This window comes from Zonotrichia albicollis, chromosome 4 (assembly GCF_047830755.1).
Source record: "Zonotrichia albicollis isolate bZonAlb1 chromosome 4, bZonAlb1.hap1, whole genome shotgun sequence".
NCBI classification, from domain to species: Eukaryota; Metazoa; Chordata; class Aves; order Passeriformes; family Passerellidae; genus Zonotrichia; species Zonotrichia albicollis.
Window position 1 is genome coordinate 23,573,721 of NC_133822.1, and position 19,150 is coordinate 23,592,870.

General features: G+C 46.6%; 1 protein-coding gene across 2 annotated transcripts in view; it reads right to left on the bottom strand.

Moving 5' to 3' along the window:
* WEE2 (WEE2 oocyte meiosis inhibiting kinase) overlaps positions 1–19,150 on the bottom strand; it is a 21,630-nt gene continuing 2,480 nt past the window's right edge. Inside the window, exons 1-16 of one of the 2 annotated variants that reach the window (XM_074539097.1) lie at positions 16,514–16,861; positions 13,641–13,840; positions 13,061–13,109; positions 11,359–11,531; positions 10,604–10,725; positions 9,259–9,405; positions 8,373–8,474; positions 7,967–8,052; positions 6,931–7,101; positions 6,703–6,845; positions 4,230–4,272; positions 3,322–3,382; positions 2,271–2,411; positions 1,809–1,896; positions 1,208–1,296; positions 1–168 (exon numbers count right to left, since the gene is read on the bottom strand). In XM_074539097.1, the coding sequence (XP_074395198.1) occupies positions 122–168; positions 1,208–1,296; positions 1,809–1,896; positions 2,271–2,411; positions 3,322–3,382; positions 4,230–4,272; positions 6,703–6,845; positions 6,931–7,101; positions 7,967–8,052; positions 8,373–8,474; positions 9,259–9,405; positions 10,604–10,725; positions 11,359–11,531; positions 13,061–13,109; positions 13,641–13,840; positions 16,514–16,846 (1,995 nt within the window). In that variant the 5' untranslated portion in view covers positions 16,847–16,861 and the 3' untranslated portion in view covers positions 1–121. Of the gene's footprint in view, positions 169–1,207; positions 1,297–1,808; positions 1,897–2,270; positions 2,412–3,321; positions 3,383–4,229; positions 5,777–6,702; positions 6,846–6,930; positions 7,102–7,966; positions 8,053–8,372; positions 8,475–9,258; positions 9,406–10,603; positions 10,726–11,358; positions 11,532–13,060; positions 13,110–13,640; positions 13,841–16,513; positions 16,886–19,150 lie in introns of those variants that run through there. The other variant, XM_074539096.1, reaches the window with a different exon arrangement.

Sequence of the window (19,150 nt, forward strand, 5' to 3'; positions counted from 1 at the left end):
TCTAGGTAACAAACATTTTATTTATTTCTTAAAGAAACTACAGCAATATAAGCGACTACAGAATTATGAAGCACAGAAAAACCAAAGGAATGAAATGGCCTGGATCCAAGCACTAAGGACATCACACCTTTTCTCTCACCGAGCCATCACTCAGAAAAATCACATTATCTGAAAAGAAATTTAAAAAAATTAATCTTGAAAATTGTTTTGCCTTGTTGCATGCCTTCACACCATAAAGCCCAGGTATTTGTGTTAAAATAATTTGCTAAGATGTGGATTTTGGAACAGAATAATAGTTAATAAAATAAAACAGTGTCAAATAAAAGGTTCCTTCTCTACCTCCCCTAAAAGCAGACAATTCAAGGTGGCCACATGTACTATGAAACAAGAGTGCTAAAGCTGATGAAAAGCTGCTGAACAGTGAAAGACTAAAAACATTTTTAAATAATGGTTTAATTCTTTGACTATAATCTCCATCAGTTACAGCTTATTTCCCTTTCCGTTTGTCATGTTCACTCTGCACTACATACTATACAATATACCATGTCAACAGCCTGCAGGACTATGGGAAGCTCCTACTTCATCAAGGAATTTCTAAAGTCTTGAGACTGGGCCTCTCGAACAAGAAACCATTAGGAGAATACTAATTAAAAAAGAGGAATTGCTTCTCCCTTCCAGTAATTTATAGCACTGCTAGCTTTTAAAGAGGCTGCAGAAAAACATCCAGGAATATGACTGTTACATGACTGTTGTTTTTCCTTTTTTTTTCCCCTGTTCTATTTTTTTAGACATACTTGTGTAACAGAAATGTTTGTTCTACTACCCAATTAATTTATCCCTCATTCAAAAGCAACACAGGAGCAGCTCTATCCACAATAAAGATGCTGCAGGATGCTCTAGCTATTTAAAGGCTGAAGGAAGAAGTTGAGTTTCCTAGTTTTCTTTGTTGTGTGTCAAGGCACAAGTCCACTCCTTATCCATTCTGTGGGATATGCCAGTGACACCAACAGTTTGCAACTGGATACTCTCATTTTCTGTGTGTTCACAAGCAGTGCCAGAGGAAATCTGCTGGTACACACTATCCATTCTCTCTAAATCCCTGAGTGTGGATACTGAGAATGAAGACAAACCAAGCTTCATTTCAGAGGTTCTCCACCCTCTTTTCATTTTAAAAGAGCAAAAGGCACCTTGGTGCTTCGCTCCTTACCTGCTATAATTGTTGTGGCCTGTCGCCTCACATTGTTCTTATCTGTGTATTCACCATAATCTATCTTTCCTTCAACAAAGATCCGAGAGCTGAAAAAAACAAGAATTTTATTTTGGTGAGAGAGCTGCTGTTTTCCACTCTGTAATCCATTTGGGATTGAATTTAAAATGGGATCCTAAAAACCACACGTTCCAAACCCCTGGCCACGGGCAGGAATACCATCCACTAGATCAGGCTGCTCAAACCCCATCCAGCCTGACTTTGAACACTTCCAGGGATGGGGCATCCACAGCTTCTCTGGGCAACCTGTGCCAGGGCCTCACCACCTTGACAGTAAGATTGAATATATGGATGTAAACCTAAGTTTCCTCTCTTCCACTTGGAGCCCATGACTATTTGTCTGATCATTACACTTCCTGATGAAAAGGCTGAATTCAGAATCTGATTCAAAGTACACAGGCTTTTGTATCAGTTGTTTGCAGCTGCTCTGCTAACTTGTTTTGTACCACCTGTATCTTATTACAGTTCCTGGTCACCATAATTATTACATTAATGCATTATTAAGGCGTTAAATCCTCACCCACATTCGTTATTCACTTACCCCTTCCTCACATACTGATAGGTGACATCCCTGAGGCCGGGTCTGAAGACAGAGATCCTGTGCCATGTCGTCTTCTGACTGACATCACCTAAGGTACACAAAAGTAACAGAGCTGGATGCCAAATCCTCTTTGTGATACAAAACTCAGAAATTAGTTTCAACACATCAGTATTCTCAAATTATGAGAAGTGATTTGAAAACAGAAGTTTACTAGCATGCTATCTCCCACTTCACTCCAGAACTAGATGTTCCAGTCGCCTGTATCCAAACAAATTCTTGTGCAGAAGCACAGTTCAAACCAAGACATTGCTTTTTCTGTAAGACAGTGCTCATGCTATTAATTTTTCCCCATCAGTGAGACACACACAAATGCCCCAGCATCTCTGCCGAGCTCAAAGGAACCTTCCTGCACCCCAGATTTGCCAGTGTGCAAATGACCTGGGACACGTTGTGCAGACTCACCTCCCTGGCCCACTTCACTATCTCCTGTCCGCCACATCTCATTGGTTGCAAGGGAAAATATGGTAACAGGATTTTTTCCTTCCACTTGCCTCATGATAGGGTCCTGTCCAACCCGACCGAGCAGCTGAACACGATTCATGGCTGAAACAAGAGAGAGCAAACACACAGGTGAATTATGATGATTCTAAACATGGCAAGCCCTCAGTCAGCAGCTTTTCTCAAGGGCCAGGATTACAACTTTGTGCACTTCCTGAGCACTTTTTAAACTCTTGTGACATTTGGCTTTTTCAGGCCCCAGCAGATGGTTGACTGTGTCTGTACTGTCATTACCACTGTGAACTAACTGATTTAAAAAGCCAAAGGTCCCTTATTCTTGCTGTTCCATCTCTTTCACATCCATATATCACTTGAGACTAAACTGCATTGATGTGACTTTTGTTTCATACCAACAAAACACAGTGCACAGCAGTACCTTTGAAACAAAGTTGCATTGCTGCACTCCATCCTCTGAATGAGAGTCAGTTTTTACACCATTACCAGGCCTAGGCAAACACAATCTATCCTTTCCTTCTCCATGTTCAAGGACAACTGGAAGAGGTCGGGGAAGTATCACTCGTGCACAATGAGCATGTGAAGTGAACAGTGAAGGCTGAAGTACACCTGCAGCAAACCCTGCTGGGGCAGCAGCACACACACAAGGGCCCCGGGACCCAGGAGTGTGAGAAACAAGCACACAAGACACCTGAAGGCAGCTTCAGAAACCATGCCAACAGCAGAGCCAAACCACTGCCACAGATAAAGCACAACTTTTTGGGCTATAGAGTGACAGTCTTGGTCAGGGCTTTCTTCTTCCCCCGCTAAAGTGCTGCTTCAGCTGACAGAGACCAGGCAGGAACCCACTCAAGAGTCTCTGTGCTTGAAACAACACATCCTTAGGTGCTACACTGAGGAGCCACCATTCCTACGGCTTCTCTCCTGCCCTATTTCAGGTGTCCTAAAACAGAGGCAAACACCATGACTAACAACTAAATTGCATCTCAGGGGTACTTACATCTCTCAAGCACCAGTGAGTTAACCGTGTCAGAGTCATGTCTTACAAACTGGCGTAGCACCTGAAGGAACAGAGAAATGTGAGTTTCCAAGACACAAACCAGGAACAGCATTCACAAGCCTTCACATCTCATTTTCTGAGCACTTGCAGAGGCTCTGCAATTATGTTCTTTGCCAGGTAACTAATGGGGGACCTGGGGAAAGAGATCTGTTCAGCCAAATGAAGCTAGTAAGATTACTTAAAGAACATCTGGTTAAATCAAAGTTAAAGAGTGCCTAGAAAGAAGCATGGCCCAAAAGTACACCTCCAGCAGTTATTTTTGGTACATGGGGTAACTACTGCTTTTCTATAATACGTAAATAAGAGGGGAGGAGGTTTGTAGGAGAGTGAGGGTTTAGTTGTTTGAGTTTTAGCCTTTAGAAACAAACAGGTCTGAGTTCTGCTCCATTTCAGAGATTAACCAGGTGTGCCCAAAAAGTACATCCATCCACTGGAACGAGCAGTGGATGCACTGACATCCTTGTTCCCAAGGCAAGTCGAAGACAAAACTCTCAGTACCGTAAGTGGGAAAGCTGTACTGGAACTGCAAATATTCCATCCTAGAAGAAAGGAGGGGGAAAAAAGCCTAGAAGCACGTCTGCTAGAGATCCACGTGCAGGAACTGGAAAAAGGGCTCATTTCCTCGAGCAGGCGGTTCCAGAGCTCACACTGTTTCTCCCCAAGGGCAGACCCAGCGCCGGGGTCCCGGCCCAGCGGGCACGGCCGGCCGAGAGCTCAGGGCGCTGGGCTCCGTCCGCCCCTCCCCTTCCCCCTTCCCGGAGCGCTGTTCCGTGTCCGGAGAGCCGCTCCAGGGGCCGCAGCCGCCGCTCCCCCGCCGCCCCAAGCGCACCGGGCCCGCACGGCCCTACCTGCCACGCCGGTCGCCGCCACATGCTGCCGCCGGGCCCGCACCTGGAGGGAAAAGCAGGGCTGAAGCAGCGCCCCACAGAGCCCCGACCCCGCGCCGCCGCGCTGCGCCCCGGCCGCCGGAACAGGAAAGGGCCGGGCTGCGGGTTCCGGGCGGAAACGCCTCGGAGCCGGGCAGCGCCTGCAGCCCCGGCCCCCGGGGACCCCGAGCAGCGCCTGCAGCCCCGGCCGCCGGGCGACCCCGAGGTCGCAGAGGGGGAAAAAAAATAGTAACCAACAAAATTGCATCACTCCATCATCGGTTAAAAAATGATAAAAGCTTTATTCGCACGGAACGATAGGATCGAACAGTTAAAAGCCAGCGTGTGCAACATCGTCAAACAAACCAGTAGAAGCTGGAAATGAGCGAATTACCAAGCGCTCCCTTCATAGCAGCGCAGCGCTCTGTCCAACACAAACAAGCGACAAGGACCCCCAGAGTTACATTTAGCGGGGAGAGGGGGAAGCGTGTGTGAGATCTCAAAGACGAAATGCATACAACCATCAACATGGGCAGCTCCAAAAAGCTGGAAAAGCTCTTTCTAATTGCCCCCATCTTTGCTGAAAGGCCACAGTTCACAGGCAGGCAGCTGCAGCACCTGCGAGGTACTGGGCAGGAATTGGGTACAGACAGACCCAGCTACCAACACCCTGCAGCTGTCTCCCCCAGGCGAACAAGGAATCCTCCCCGATTGACAGAAAACGAGTCGGGTATCAGCGACTAACTAGTCTGTTAGAACACACCCAGTTACAAAAATTTCAAAGAATGTTTTTCTTCAACTCCCAGTCCTTAACTCAAGGTATTTCCTATGACTCCGTGTCCCCCCTCAGTGAAACACCACTCCAGCTGCATCCTGAGCCCCCAGGACAGCTGTGTGTAACCAGCCTGGCTCCTGATATGCGGCTAAAACTCGCTGCTGTAGTCTCTGCCTGCTTGCTCCTAGAAGGGGCCAGCTGAAGATGCTGCCTCCCTGTACAGACATTATCACCCCTCTAAAAATACAATCAGCCCAAGTGTTAAGACCACAAAATCACCAATAACAGGGCCCAACTGAAGAAAGAGGGAAGTGAGTGGAGAAAATGTCATTCTTTTGTCAGGGCAGAGTTACTGAGTCTATAGCAAGGCAAATTACACAAGAAATTAAACAAGTAAAAGACTGAGGACAACCTTAAATCCCATTATCCAGCACTTGTAAGTCTTGTAAGTCAGTCATTTTGTCAGCCATCTCATAACTAATAGGGGAACAACAAAAAAAAAAAAAAAAACACAGGGAGAGAGAATATGGGGCATTGGTCTGTGCAGACCCTCTGCTTTCACAGGGCCATTTAGCAGTCTTTGGACACCACAGAAATTCAGAAACCCAGAGTAAAGCTAAAGGAGCGACAGCTCTTCCCTCCCACCAGACGCTTGCTCTTCTGCTTAGAAGAGGTTTCAGACTCTTGTAACTTGGCACTTCCTAAGGCTTGGTCCTTCATGAGGCTCTGGGCAAGGCGAGCTGCTTTAAGTTCCCTGCAGGGGGGAGACGAGGGAAGAGGAAAGGAAGAAAACCATGTCATGTCATGGGCATGAACCCCCAGCAGCTACAGAAGCAAACTACGAACAATCTTGCACAAGAGGGTTACTGTAGTACTCCAGCACTGCTGAAAAGGGGCAGTTTCTCAGCCCAGAGGGTAACATGAAGATTACTGTAGCTGTCCCTAGAGTTTCTGTTTGAAAAGGTAGGAGCTCTTAAGATTTTCCAGAAGAAAACCATGTATCGGGTCAGCAACACACTGGCACCAGTATGGGGAACACCTGGCTCAATTTTTCTCCCATTGTTTCAGATAGTTGTAAGTGCTGAAACTTAGATCAATGTCATCTCATAAATATATAATACCTAAATAATGGCAAATGCTTCTTTTCCATTGCCTTTCTTCCCTTTCTGGTACTTGCTGTTCTTCCAGAGCATTCACTCTTCTGTCTACACAGAAAACCTCCTCCCCAGCTGAGCACTGCACTTAGAGGGGTTGTCGGGCAGTTCTTAGATCCCAGCCCCCCAAAACACTGCTGCCAACAGCAGTGAGAGGGAACAAGGGAAATCTGCCACCACCTGATGTTTCTCTTCCTTCTGTGCTTAGCCCACTCTCTCAGTGCATTATCAATTCCTCATCTGCCCACTGCTGCAGGTTGTATCAGCACTTTGCACCACCAGTGGTTGCAGGAAGTGCAGAATTCACTGTCATAACTCAGCCAGCTCCTCCAAGCCAGAGCTGAAGCACAGCTGCTGCCTGGGCACTGCAAGTCCCTGTTTTACATCCCCATCATCCCCCAGCTCCAGGCACAGGAACTGGCTGGGGATTTCTGCATTCTCCCAGCACTACCACCCTCCACTCAAAGCTGGTGACCAGCATGGTTGTGCCCACACCTTCTCCCCTTCATGCCCAAGCCAGCCCTACCTTTCCAGCATGGCAGTCTTGCATTTCTCCATATTGAGCTGCTCCTGGAGCTGCACAGCTTTTCCAGAGGAAGGACGGAGAACAGGGTGCTTGGTGAGAGCCGTGGCAGAAGGTCTCTGTGCTGGCTCAGGGTGGATCATGAGCTGGAAGACAAAGGAGTTCAGAGTCTAACACTCCTGTCACATGCCAGCTACAAAAGCCACAATCCTGTCAGGAGTACTGCCTCACCTTGAGGAGCTCCAGAAAACGGTGGGGAAGCTTCTGGGGGATGGGTGGGACGTTGCCCTTGCGGATGTGGTGCCACAGGGCCCCGTTGTGGGGCAGTGGTGCTGCCCCAGCTGCCAGAGCCACCGTGAGGGCCAGGGCAAAGATGTCTGCCTTGGGCAGGTAGCAGTATTGCTGCAGAGAGAAGGGAAGGGTGTTAGAAAGGAACACCTTGCTGCACTAAGCAAAGCTGAGTTGAGGAATGAGCCCAAAAACAAACAGCCAAGTGTGTGTACGTAGCACTGCCTTCAGTGAGCTGTTTCCTGCTCTTCAGGATGAAAACACTGGCAGCAGGCAGTGCCACTAATCACCAGCATGTTGGATCTCAGCCAGCCATAAGGACCTTGCAGGCCACGCTGGGATCACTGCAGTGGCTCCAGAGGATGGCCACACATGTGTTCCTCCAGCCTCCACCAGTAAGCTACCCATGCCCAACTCAGACTGAAGGCTCCATCTCATACAGTGGCCCAACAGCTCCTAAATCCACTTGCAGCACAGATACTGTCCCTTAAACACCTGAACTGAATAACACATCCAAGCTGGTTGTTCAATTCTGATTCCCTTTTCATTTGTTGGCCAGACTGACAAAACTGCAGTCAGCTTAAGAGATATGTTGTGCCTCCCACTTGTTCAGTATTTGTTTTACAAGGCATCTGTCTGGGTAAATATATTCCTCAATAATCACATCCAGTTGTTTCATCTCAGCTGGATATGCAAATCAAATGTCTTTAAACTGATAAAGGTTTCATCTCACTGATCCCTCAAGGGGAATAATTGCAATAATCCAATGATAGCTATTTATGAAGTATTTACATGATAAGACTCACACTACTATTGTTCATGATAAAGTGCTAATTTCACAGATTTCACAGCCAGACCAGACAGAAGAAAGAGGAGATAAGGTGAGGAACAAGTCAGAGGAGATAAGGTAAGGAACAGGCTAGACTAATGACTGCTCTACAGTTGATCTCTCCCCACTGCCCAGCTCTAGCAGTTTTACCTCTTGTAAAATTTCATTGGCCAAAAACCGTCTGTCTCCTTCCTCCACCTGAGGGTTTGTGATTGATGTCACATGTCCAAGGTCACCTGAGAGAGAACAAGCAGCTGAAATGTAATGAAGCAAACTGAGGTCATTCTCCACTAAAAGCCTGCACTTTATAGGCACCAACAGAAATGCTGAGTAAGAGAACAAGCCTGCTCCTAACTCAGGAACCTGCACTTGGAAACAAGCACATGAATTTTCTGTGATTTGTCTTCTCAGAGGAATTAGTCCTGGTGAGTAACTGGGGCATTCATGACCATCCTATCAGTTGTGTGCAAGTCTCTTCAGCCACAGGACACAGCAGTCTCAGGCAGTAATGGGCAGCCCTAACCTTAGGCCAGCTGTAAAGTAGGCTAAAACCTACCAATCTTATACACCACACCAGGAGAGAACTCATCTTCACTGTCACTCTCCTCCTGCCCAGCAGGGCCTGAAACTGCCAGCTTGTGACAGATGAAGATATTACCTGCAAGACAGAGAAGTTTAGCAATGCAGCAGCCTGACAAATTCATCAAAATCCCACCTGTCAAAGTAGTTAAGCTTTGCAGCCAGAGAAATCATGCACTTGCTTCCCACCCAGCAGTCAGCTTACTGCCCAGCTCACATCCAGCCACACAGCTGGCATAAGACAGTTGTTTCTTATGCATAAAATATCCCAGTGAAATCAGCTTTCCCCTGCCCTCTATAGGAGAAGCATAATTTCAGCAGAAAAAAGGAGTTCCTCTCTAAGAATATTAACTCTGTGACAGAGGAGAAGCATTGCCCTGGAGGTGACCATCCTGCAGAGAGGAAACCTTGTTACTTGTTATTTTTTTATATTATTTTACTTTTTATTATTTTGTTAAACCTTATTACTATTTTTGCAGGACCTTAATCCCCCCAAGGTTGTTAAACACAAAAAAAGGCAAGTGTTGTGCAACAAGACAGTAAATAAGGAAGTGCCCATCTTCCCTGGCAGCCCTACTTGCTCCATCAGTATGAAGGTGATTCCCATGAGCTAGGATTACAGAGGTCATGAGACAGGAGTAAAATGCTGCCAACTATCAGAAAAAGCTCAATTTTAGAGCAGCAGTAATGGCACAAATCAAAATAAAAATTTAAAAAGAAAGTACCACCATACACAAGACAAGGGCAAGGTCCTCTTTCCTTTGGAGCACTACAGTCAGTCCACTCAGAAGGATTTATTACAGGTCCTACCCCTGAGGGTTCACTAGGAAATCCTCCACAGAGGAGAAGGGCACTGTACTTACTAGGTTTGATATCCAGGTGCACAAGGCCAGAGTTGTGGATGTATTTTAGTCCCATGGAGACTTGCAGCAATATTTCCTTCAGCTCTCCTTCTGGGAAATACTGCCCAAGCTTTGCATTTTCCAGCAGCGCATCCTGGAGACTCCCACCTAGGGGAAAACAGTCAGTCTGAGACCTGACAGAGGTTTTATGGAACACCATGTTTGAAACTGTTTAGCTGCCCAGAACAAGAGGCTAGCTAGTGACAAACCCAACCCCAGCAGCTCTGTGTGCTCTAGTGAGCAAACTTGGCCATCACCCCTTGGCTTCAGCCTTCCCACTGCCCTGGAATGCCCAGCAAGGATGGCCAACTGCAGTTCTGCCCCCAACCTAAAGCTCTACATCCTGCCAGGAGGGCTGACCTGTTAGCGATGCTGGTGCTGCTGCAAGTGAACAACAGAAAAAGTAATTGCTTCTGCTGTGCTTGGATGCAGAAAGCAGGTGTAGGAGTGGTGGAACAAGGAAATTAAGTTCCCACTAGCAGATTTTTGACTGAAAAGCATTAACATTTGACACAGTTTTGTGGGTCTCCATTGAGACACTATGGATATTTCAGAGGTAGAAGTATCATAGCCTCTGTCCCATCAGCCTCAGATGTTCAGCCACCAGAACACAAGCAATGCACTGATGCTGCAGCAATGAGCACATTTTGTGGTTGCCTCCACCAGATTTTAGAGCAATACTCCAAACAGCTGTCACCACTTTTCATTGAGCCCCAAGACTACAGCTGCAGTCAAAAGATGAGCATTACATACTTGCTTTCAGCAACTCTGGTAGCTAAAGGCATCTTTCCCCATTTCTCTAAAGCAGTGGTATTGCCAAGGGCAAACTTCAGTAGGAGTTTACCATCCTGCCTGCAGCACCCCATTTATACTTTGCCTCATCATTTGCTCCATTCCTCTGCAGCTATAAACCCCTTTATTCTAGTCAGGATGCAAGGTGCCTTCATCCAACCAGTTATTACCCATTCTCATTAAGAGGAGGTTTTGCCAAAATACATGGCCCTTAAGTCAGCAGCTCTTGGGTCACTCATATCAGGTGTTACCTGGACAGTCCCAGCACAACCCTAAGCAACAGTCTGGCTTTTCCAGGCCAGCCAAAACAGAGAAATCGTTTTCAAGTCCCAGAAATACAAAATTGCACTGCTTCTAAAACATTAGCATCACTCAGAACTTCACCTAAATATTACACGCCCTTGCTGGATTCTCCACAGAAATGCAGCCCCAGGGCAGTTTGCTTTGTTGTAAAAGCCACAACACCCACATTAAGGTTCAGAAGAAGGGAGCTTTGCCCATGCTGGGCTCTTACCATTGCAGTGCTCATTCTGGATTATCATGTGGTCGTCCTCCGCCCAGGCCGAGTAGTAGCGCACGACATGGGGGTGGTGCCCCAGCACGGCGTGGGCATACACCTCCCGCAGGGCCAGCTGCCTGGGGGACACAGGGAGAAAGCTGAGGTGACAGCCTGCCAGAGGATACCTGGCTCCAGGAGAGGAGCCCTGTCAAAGTCCTGAACCCCTCTGTTCCCCCATTCTCTCAGGTTTTGACAGACAGACTGGCTCTCCCAGCTGCTGAGGCAAAACCTGCCCTTGCTCAAATGCCCTGAGCAGCTGTTAAAGAAAATTATTGCTGAGCAAGTCTTTTGTTAAAGATGCAAAGGCAAAACAGCTTCAAAGACTTTGCTTTAGCTACAGGACACCACAAGCTGGTCAATACAGATAAGAGCAGCACTGGCCATACATAAGGCAGGGACAGCAGTATGTCTGTCAAATAAACTTCTTGAAGTTATTATAAAGAAACTGTCTGGATGGACCCAAGGTGTTCAGGTATTCCATCCTCCCACTTTGCAGTGCACGTGACTTCTTCCTTCCCCAGACATTTACATCCAATAGTTGTGTAGTGGTATCTTCCCCCACTCTCCCAGCTGTTATTGTGTGCAGCAGTAGCCAATTCTTGCTCATGCCACCCATCAGATACTTTTAGATCCACACTCCCTCCTTCCCATCACACTTCTCAAGAATATGCCCATCATTTCAACTGGCAGATTCCAGCAAGCACACTCACTCATCTGAGGATCCTGCCAGAGGCCTTTTGGAGCGTTTGATGGCATAAACACATCCATCAAGGCGTTTGATGCACTTGTAGACGGAGCCAAATTCCCCCACACCGATTTTTTCTAGTTCCAGGAACTCCTTCTTGTAGCGGGAAACCATATTGCTCGCCTTCAGAGTGTATCTCTGCAAAATGGCAAAAACAGCAGAGACAAACAGGAGCTGGAAGCCTCAATAGCTGCCATTGTTTTAGAGGTGTGTAACACTCACTGTCACTGAGCACCCACACTGCCCCCCTCTCCCATTCTGGGTGCTCATCCAGGCATAGGTGCAGGTGTGTGGCCAGTTCTTGAAACAGAAATTTCAGTTCTTGAAATTACCTTCCACTTGGTTTTTTTTTGTGACCACTTTAAGGCCACCTTCCCTGGGTTGGCCAAGTTGCAAAGCTGGTTGGTTTTATATAATCAGGACTTGTTATCCTTAGAGACAGAAATTGTCCTTAAGGAGAAATTTAGTCTAGTTGGGTGTATATACCTAAGCCTCCTTGGGTTACTGCCATGAAATCCTTTCTCGTGAGAACCCAGACCAGTTCCCACAGCTGATGGAGTCACTCAGGGATGAACAGCAAGCAACAACAAGGTATTAGCCTAAAGATAGGACTAGAGGAGCCCATTTTGAGCTCAGGAGAGGAGCTTGGTGTGTTGGCCCAGCTATGCAAGAGCAGCTCTGCCCTGGCAGCTGAGGTTGCCTGCAGCCAAGGCCATTCTGTACCAGCTCAGGCTCTGCAGGTTTGAAGCACCAGCTGTTGGCTAATGGCAGATTAGCTGCTCTCAGTGTATTTGTTTGCATTCCCACTGATATCTCACCCAGAGACACTTTTCCACAAAGAGTTGAAAGCTGGCAGAACTGCTGGAACATAATTATTGCTACAATAATGGCCACTAGGGATCTAGGAGCTGCTGGTACTGCTGGGAGAGTGATGCCTACTGGCAGGGAAAGTAAGTAAAGAAAAGCACTGGAGCATGAAGTGAACAAGAGTGGTGTAAGTGATTTTTCTCCATCCCTTACAGGGACAGCAGCTCATGTTGCTCAGTGGCCCCCACAGAAACTGCTGTGATTGCTGCAGTTTATGGCACAGAGGAGGAGGTAAGAGTTGGTCCTCACAGCCAGTAAAATGTGGCTCACATGAAGCAGCAGCCCTTCCCAACAGATTGCATTTCATAAGGCAGTTGTATTTTACACTAGGTTAAGAAATTTGGCAGTACAAATACCTCCTAGTACACAATTTTATACCTATATTACATAATCTCATTAGAAATCAAGCAGAATAATATTCCAGTAATTCGCAAGTTCCTTGAGGCTTTCTTCTAGGTAAAACAATAACTGTGGCAGCCCGGATGTTGCCTGGTAGCAGATTTGCTCTGCAGGTGCAGTTTTTCCAGGGAGGCCATCTGCCTGCAATCCCAGTCTCCTCGGCTAGAGGGTACCGTTGTCCTTCCATAAACCTGGCTGTTGCAGTTATTCTACCTTTTCCAAGTTTGTCATCTCAAGCAAATGTTAACAAAACATCCAGCTTAGACCTTTTCTGTCATAGGTATTTATCCTCTGGCACGGTGCCGTGGTTTATACTCCAATAACAGAATAAATTCCATCAAACACCAAGCTTTCACAAACATCTTATCCACTCTGTGGGAGGAAAATGCACAGACACTCACCTTTGTAGGGAGCTCCTTTTTAATCTGGCTTCCTGGATGAGAATCATTCCTATAACAGAAAATTAGGAAAGTCTGGTGTATCATTTCAGTGCAGCAATCCAGCTGGGTTTGAAGTTAAATTATATTTTAAATGAGCCTCCAAACCTTGCTTCACAGCCTAATCATGTATTTTATAGAGTTGATAGACAAGTTTTTAGTTGAGCTCTTAAAGACTGCAGTGCCAGGTTGGGAATTCTTTGTTCCCATTTGGGAGGCCTTCACAAAGCAATTTCAGCACTGCCCACAGGACAGAGTGGCACAGTCCAGAGGCATAATTCTCATTATTCCTGCTGACGCTGCAGCCACAGCACTACAGGGAGCTCTTGATCCCCCACTTACCTTTGTGAACAGAGGCAATGACCGATTTTTATTTATACTTCTGTTACCTTTATACCTCTGCTAACATTTACTCTACACCAATGAATGCTACAGAAGCAGATGATTCATTGTTAGCAAATAATTCCAGATACTGAACATCTCCATTGCTTATCCCCTTCCAGCAGCCTGATTTCAGCCTGCTGCCCAAGAGGAGCTCACTCACAGCTCTCCTGCAGCCTTCCTCTTGCCGTTGGGATGGAAGAGCGTTTGTCGGTAGGACTCAGGTGTGAAGGGGTTAATGTTGACAAGGGAAGCGTGGGAGGAGTCCTCAGGGTCAGAGCGGGGAGTGAGCTTCAGGTGCCGGAGGCCTTTGGCCGGGACCTTGGTTGCAGATGAAGGAAAAGCTGTCTTCGATAACAGGCTCTGCGTTGAGAGAGGGAAAAATAAGTGGCAAATAAACCAGGACATTTTTTTGTTGCCATTTCAGAATAAAATTCTTGTTCTCCTGTAACTCAAGGAGAACTCAGCTCCCTTCCTTGGCAGAGCTGAATCATTAAATCCCTGTGTCCCTAGTTTAGTCCCCATAGTTTTCATTTTCCACAAAGCATTCCATTCTTTGTTAAGCCCTTTCATAGTCTATTCCCTGCTCACTTGGGCGAGGCTTGCAGAGCCATTTTGGCAATCACAGTCCTCAAGAGGAGCCAGCTGCTCCCCTTTCCCTCCTACAGAGAGGTAGAAATTGCATCATATGTTCCATTGACATGGAAGACCTAGTTCTGCCAGGCATGGACCATTGCATCAGTTCAGGTTTGTCAGGAGATGACCTAGAACACCAGCCAGATTTCCCAGCATTAAGCAGCATTAGGGTAGGGGAAGTGGCTAGAAATATTTTTTATATGGCTACTAGCAAAGCAATATGAACCCATTTCTCCTCACAAGTAAAAACCAGAGTTTCAGAAATTTAAACTCAGAAAGAACCTCTATAGTTCTCCTTGCCACAGGCCATTGTGTTTCACTCACTAGTCCAGAACATTGGACCATGGAAAGCATATTCAGCAGTCTTGAGCTGAAGACAAATCTACTCACTATGAATTGACTCCTTCAGTAACCATCAGCTTTTAAAAAATATGTTTGGTTTTGATTTGTTTCAGCTTCAAGAGAGTGGTTTACAGTCTAAAGGATTATTTAACATCATGTTTTCTTCTAGTTAAAAGCCCTTTAAGAACAGAGAAGTCTCCCTGTTGAAGATCAAGGCACTCATATATTTTCAATCCCACAGTGGTCTCACTATAACAATCCTGGAGCCACAGCTCCACTCACATCTGGTGGCTCTGCCTGCAGTTTTAGACAGGGCTCTGCTCTCCCATCCTTTCTATCACTTTCAAATGTTCTAAGGCCAATGCTCCCAGATGGGTCTACAGGCAGATTTAGGCCCTTTGGAGCCCATCTTTTGCAGCATGCTTGGAAAACAAAACCTTTATCTCAGGAGAGAAAGGAAAATAAATGGTTGATTTCATGTGATTGCTTATGGGCTACAAGATCACAAACTACAAGCAGCATGTTTTGAATCATCCAGCCAACATGTACACAATGCACACCCTGAAAGCAGCCTTCACTACCTGCAGCCCATCTGCTCTGGAAAAGATTTTTATACACGTCTATTGAGGTTTAACCCCAGCCAGAAACTAAGCCCTCTGCTTTTGAACCCTTTGCTCACAACTACAATGCTTCCCTCAGTGGGATGGGGAGCAGAAATAGGGAAAAACGGGTAAAGGCTGTGGGTTGGGAAAAGAACACTTTAATGATTAAAATAAAATATAATCATTATTCTTGCTATGAAAAGAGAAATAAAACCCAAGACAGACAGGTGATTCACAATTGCTCACCACCTGCTGACTGATGAACAGCCCATCCCTGGGCCCTAATCAGCCCCTCCTGGCTAATTTCCTTCTGTTTATATGTTGAGCACAACATCCCATGGCATGAACTTTCCTCTGGTTTGTTCCTGGCAGCTGTCCTGGCTTTGGAACCACACAGCTGCAGGTACTTCTGCTCACTGGCACAACATGGGAAACTGAAAAGTTCTTGACTTTGGGTAAACACCACTCAGCAACAGCCATGTTTCAGCAACTCTGTCCTTAGGCCCAAAATCACAATGCAGTACCAGTTACTAGGGCAAAATTAACTCCATGAAAAGCAAGGACAACTTCTCAACTATGTTAAGGTGAGATTGAGGGAGATTTCTTATAAAAGCTCACTATTGGAAATGTTTGGAGTGATGCCCTTTAGATGCTTTCCCCTAGAGAGTGGTAGGCCATTCCTCAGTAAATACTGCCACACAGTCAATCATATAAGGCCAGAGAATCACCCTTCTCTCCACACAATCAGGTTTTTGGAGGAGGAGAGAAGTCAAAGCCTAGCTCAGAAGCATTAAAGCACAGATCTTCTGTGTGCCACTTAAGCACAGGAGCAAACAATCCATCAGTAGGGCAGGAACATTGAGAGAAGAGCAACAGCCACGCTCCACTGCAGGCCTGGACTGCTTGGAGCCATGCACACACCAGAAATCATCTGGGAACAGAGAAGCTGGTGCCAAGTCTCCACCTGTGCTTAGTCAAGACAAAAAAGCAGTTGGATTATACTCTCTCCAAGAAGTTACACATAAAACAGGGGCTGGGATCATTCTCCCAAGAAACTGGCTCAGTAGCTAAGTTGTATTTTAGGACAGTGACACAGGTGAAGAGAGGCTAACTCCCCTCCACAAGCTCATCTTGGTTTGCCACCCCTTCCATAGGAGATTTGCTGCCCTGAGAACAATGCCCTGCTTTCTTCAGATCCACTGATCAACTCTTTCACACAGAAAGGAACAGTGGCACCAGACAACAAGCTGGCTGGAGCTGACCACTCCTGCCAGGTGAAATACACATCCCAGCCATAGCACCATTTCCAATTTTCAACACAAACCCCATTAGCATCCAGAAATGTGCTGAAAGAGCAGCAAGTGCAGCTGCTCACCTCCAAGCTCCCCCCAAACCACAAGCTTCTTGAAGGGAGATGCATTTCTCTCCTACAGAGGCCCCCCAGACCTGCCATTACCTTAGGAGTGTGTGGGGTGTCACAGAGCTGCAGCTTTTTCCAGGTGATGTGCAGTGGTGTCTCAGGTTTAGTCCAGCTCTTGCTCACAGATGGGGAAGACTTCAGGGTGGGACTCATCCAGGCTTTTGTTCTGCTCAGGAAAATCTCACTAAGCTTTCTCTGAGGGGTTTTTGGCAGAGGACTGCTCTCTTGCCATTTCTGGAACTCTGAGCTTCTGGGGGGGCTCAAGCTCAGGGAGTCCTCCTCATTTACACTTCTTTCTTCACTCTCCTCACCACAGCTGGAAAAGTCCAGTCGCTGGATGAACTCATTGTTGTTGTCCCAGTCATCCATGTTAGCACATGAAACAGAGCAGGTAGAGCTGATATTGGCCTGTTTTGTTAGAGAGACACAAAGACAGCATTATTTACAAATAAACTATCTTCTTGCCTGCTTCATCAAGGCATCAGTTCTGCTGACCACACTCTGCAATCCCACATACACAGAAACCTTGGTCATTCATCAGTGTAACCACACAACATTGGTTAGTGAAGAGCACCTCAGAATTATCAGGTTCAAAGCCATTCCACTACTGCTCATGTAAAAACAGATTTTTGCTTTTTGCCTTATTAGCATAAGTCAGATACAACTCAGAAGCCACTGCCTTTGCCAGTAAGTTTCCAAGAGAGCTCCACCATCCCTTATTCCCATCACACAGGGAAACACATACTAAAGAATAACACACACACAGCCTCCACTCACTCTCTTCTACGTTAAATTTCTCAACTAGAAGGGAGGAAAAAGAAAAAAAAAAATCCATGCTACATACAGCTGTAAAAGCAGAGGGTGCCCCAGGGAATCACCAGATACCCCACAGACAGACTCCCCCCTGCCCTGGGCCATTTATAGCCACCCCACTCCTGAGCCAATGCTAATGGGAAACAGCTGGAGCTTGGCAGCACCTGTCCACAGTTTCCTGGTGGATGAGGAGTTCTCTCTGGATGTGGATTTGCAGTGCCAACAAGCAGCTCTGCAGGGAGCCTGACTCCCTCTCAGTCTGAGTCATCTCCCTGCTCCTGCATGCTCATCCCTTCTCCAGCTTCCTGGGGCCTGGAAGGGGGGTGATGTTTGCTGACAGCCTGTCTGCTCCATAATCCCATCAGAGATCCAGCCTTTGTGGGCTTTACCTTTTACCTGTGCAGCCCTGTGATGATGGGGCCCTGTGCTTCCCCCTTAAATTTGAATTTCACTTCCTGCATTTAGATATGTGTTAGTTTGGGCAAGCATTGCAGCCTGCATGGAGAGGCCATTAGCCTAATTTATCATGTACAGATTTATGAATGTGTCATTTATAAGACTTCAGGAGAGAGTCAGGAGCCATACACACAGGGCTGGGTACAGCTTCCCACTTGGGGTTTCAAAGGAGAGGAGGGAGGAGCAGTGCTGGGATGGCAGCCCCAGAGGTGGGGTTGCTCTGTTCAGGTCAATGTCTCCCCTCACTGCTGCTCTTTGTAAAAAAAAACCAGGAATCTTCTGAGCCTTTGGCAACCTGTGATTCACAGTGGGACTAGAGCAAGTTTTAACTAACTGGGGACAAGGTTACAGCAACCCTTTTTCCTTAGCCTTGAGGAGAGCTGCCAGAAGGACGTGCAGAGATTGGAAGAGGCTGCAGCCTGTAGGAGATGGGTGCCTGGCAGAAGCAGCACCTGCTTTCCTGCCCACATCAAGGGCAATTCCCACCAGAACACACAGGGCCACACTGGGCTGAGCTCTCTGTGCTCTCCTAACCCATTCCTTCAATGGAAAGTATGGCTTTATGTGTCTCTGAAACTGCTTGTTAAGACTGTGATCAACAATTCATTTGATACAGGAATGATTTGTATCCAATTCACCAAAACAGCCTCAGCAGGACATGGCAGGAGCCCAGTACTGGTTGCATCTGGCCCAGAGTTGCAGTATTTCTTGCAGGCACAGGCTGTTGCTGCCATGCAGCCTCTCTCAGCCTGACATGCAGCTGCTGCATCTCCCTGTGCCTGATCCAAAGGCCTGGCAGTGCCAGCCCTGGCTGCTGTGACCAGCTGTGTCTGCAGCATCTGGCCAGCTGAGATCCAGGCCCACTTTAGCACTGCTGGGATCTGACTGCATTCATCAGATGTTCTGTACCTGAAGCAGTAAGTTGGAATATATTCATTCTGAAGAAATAATGCCTTTAGTCCCCATGACTACATGTTTTTAATTCCCAGAAAGGAAATTCCTTCAGATCAGTTTTCAATCCCACCTTAAACAATTTTAAAACTTTCTCCCCCTCTCAGGATTTAAAGGAACTATCCATTGTTCTAAGGAGGGATGTGATATGTAAAGGAGAAAACTTGGACCTGCTGTGTAAAGAGAGTCCAGCTTGTTCATCTTGCATTTTAAAAATAAAAGCTACCACTCTTTCATTTATATTTTATCTGACTGTTCGAAGACCTGATGACAATTGCCTGAACTCCCAGCTGGAGGGAAAAGGCGTTCATTTTCTTTTGAAGTACAGGTTTTATTTCTAAAAGGGTAATATTATCTTCCAGCCTAAATCATTTCAACTTTGGTGACATAATAAAACAGTAGAAAATGTGGCCTTTGTTTTTTGCATGTATCCCACAAAGAGTGTGCCCTCAG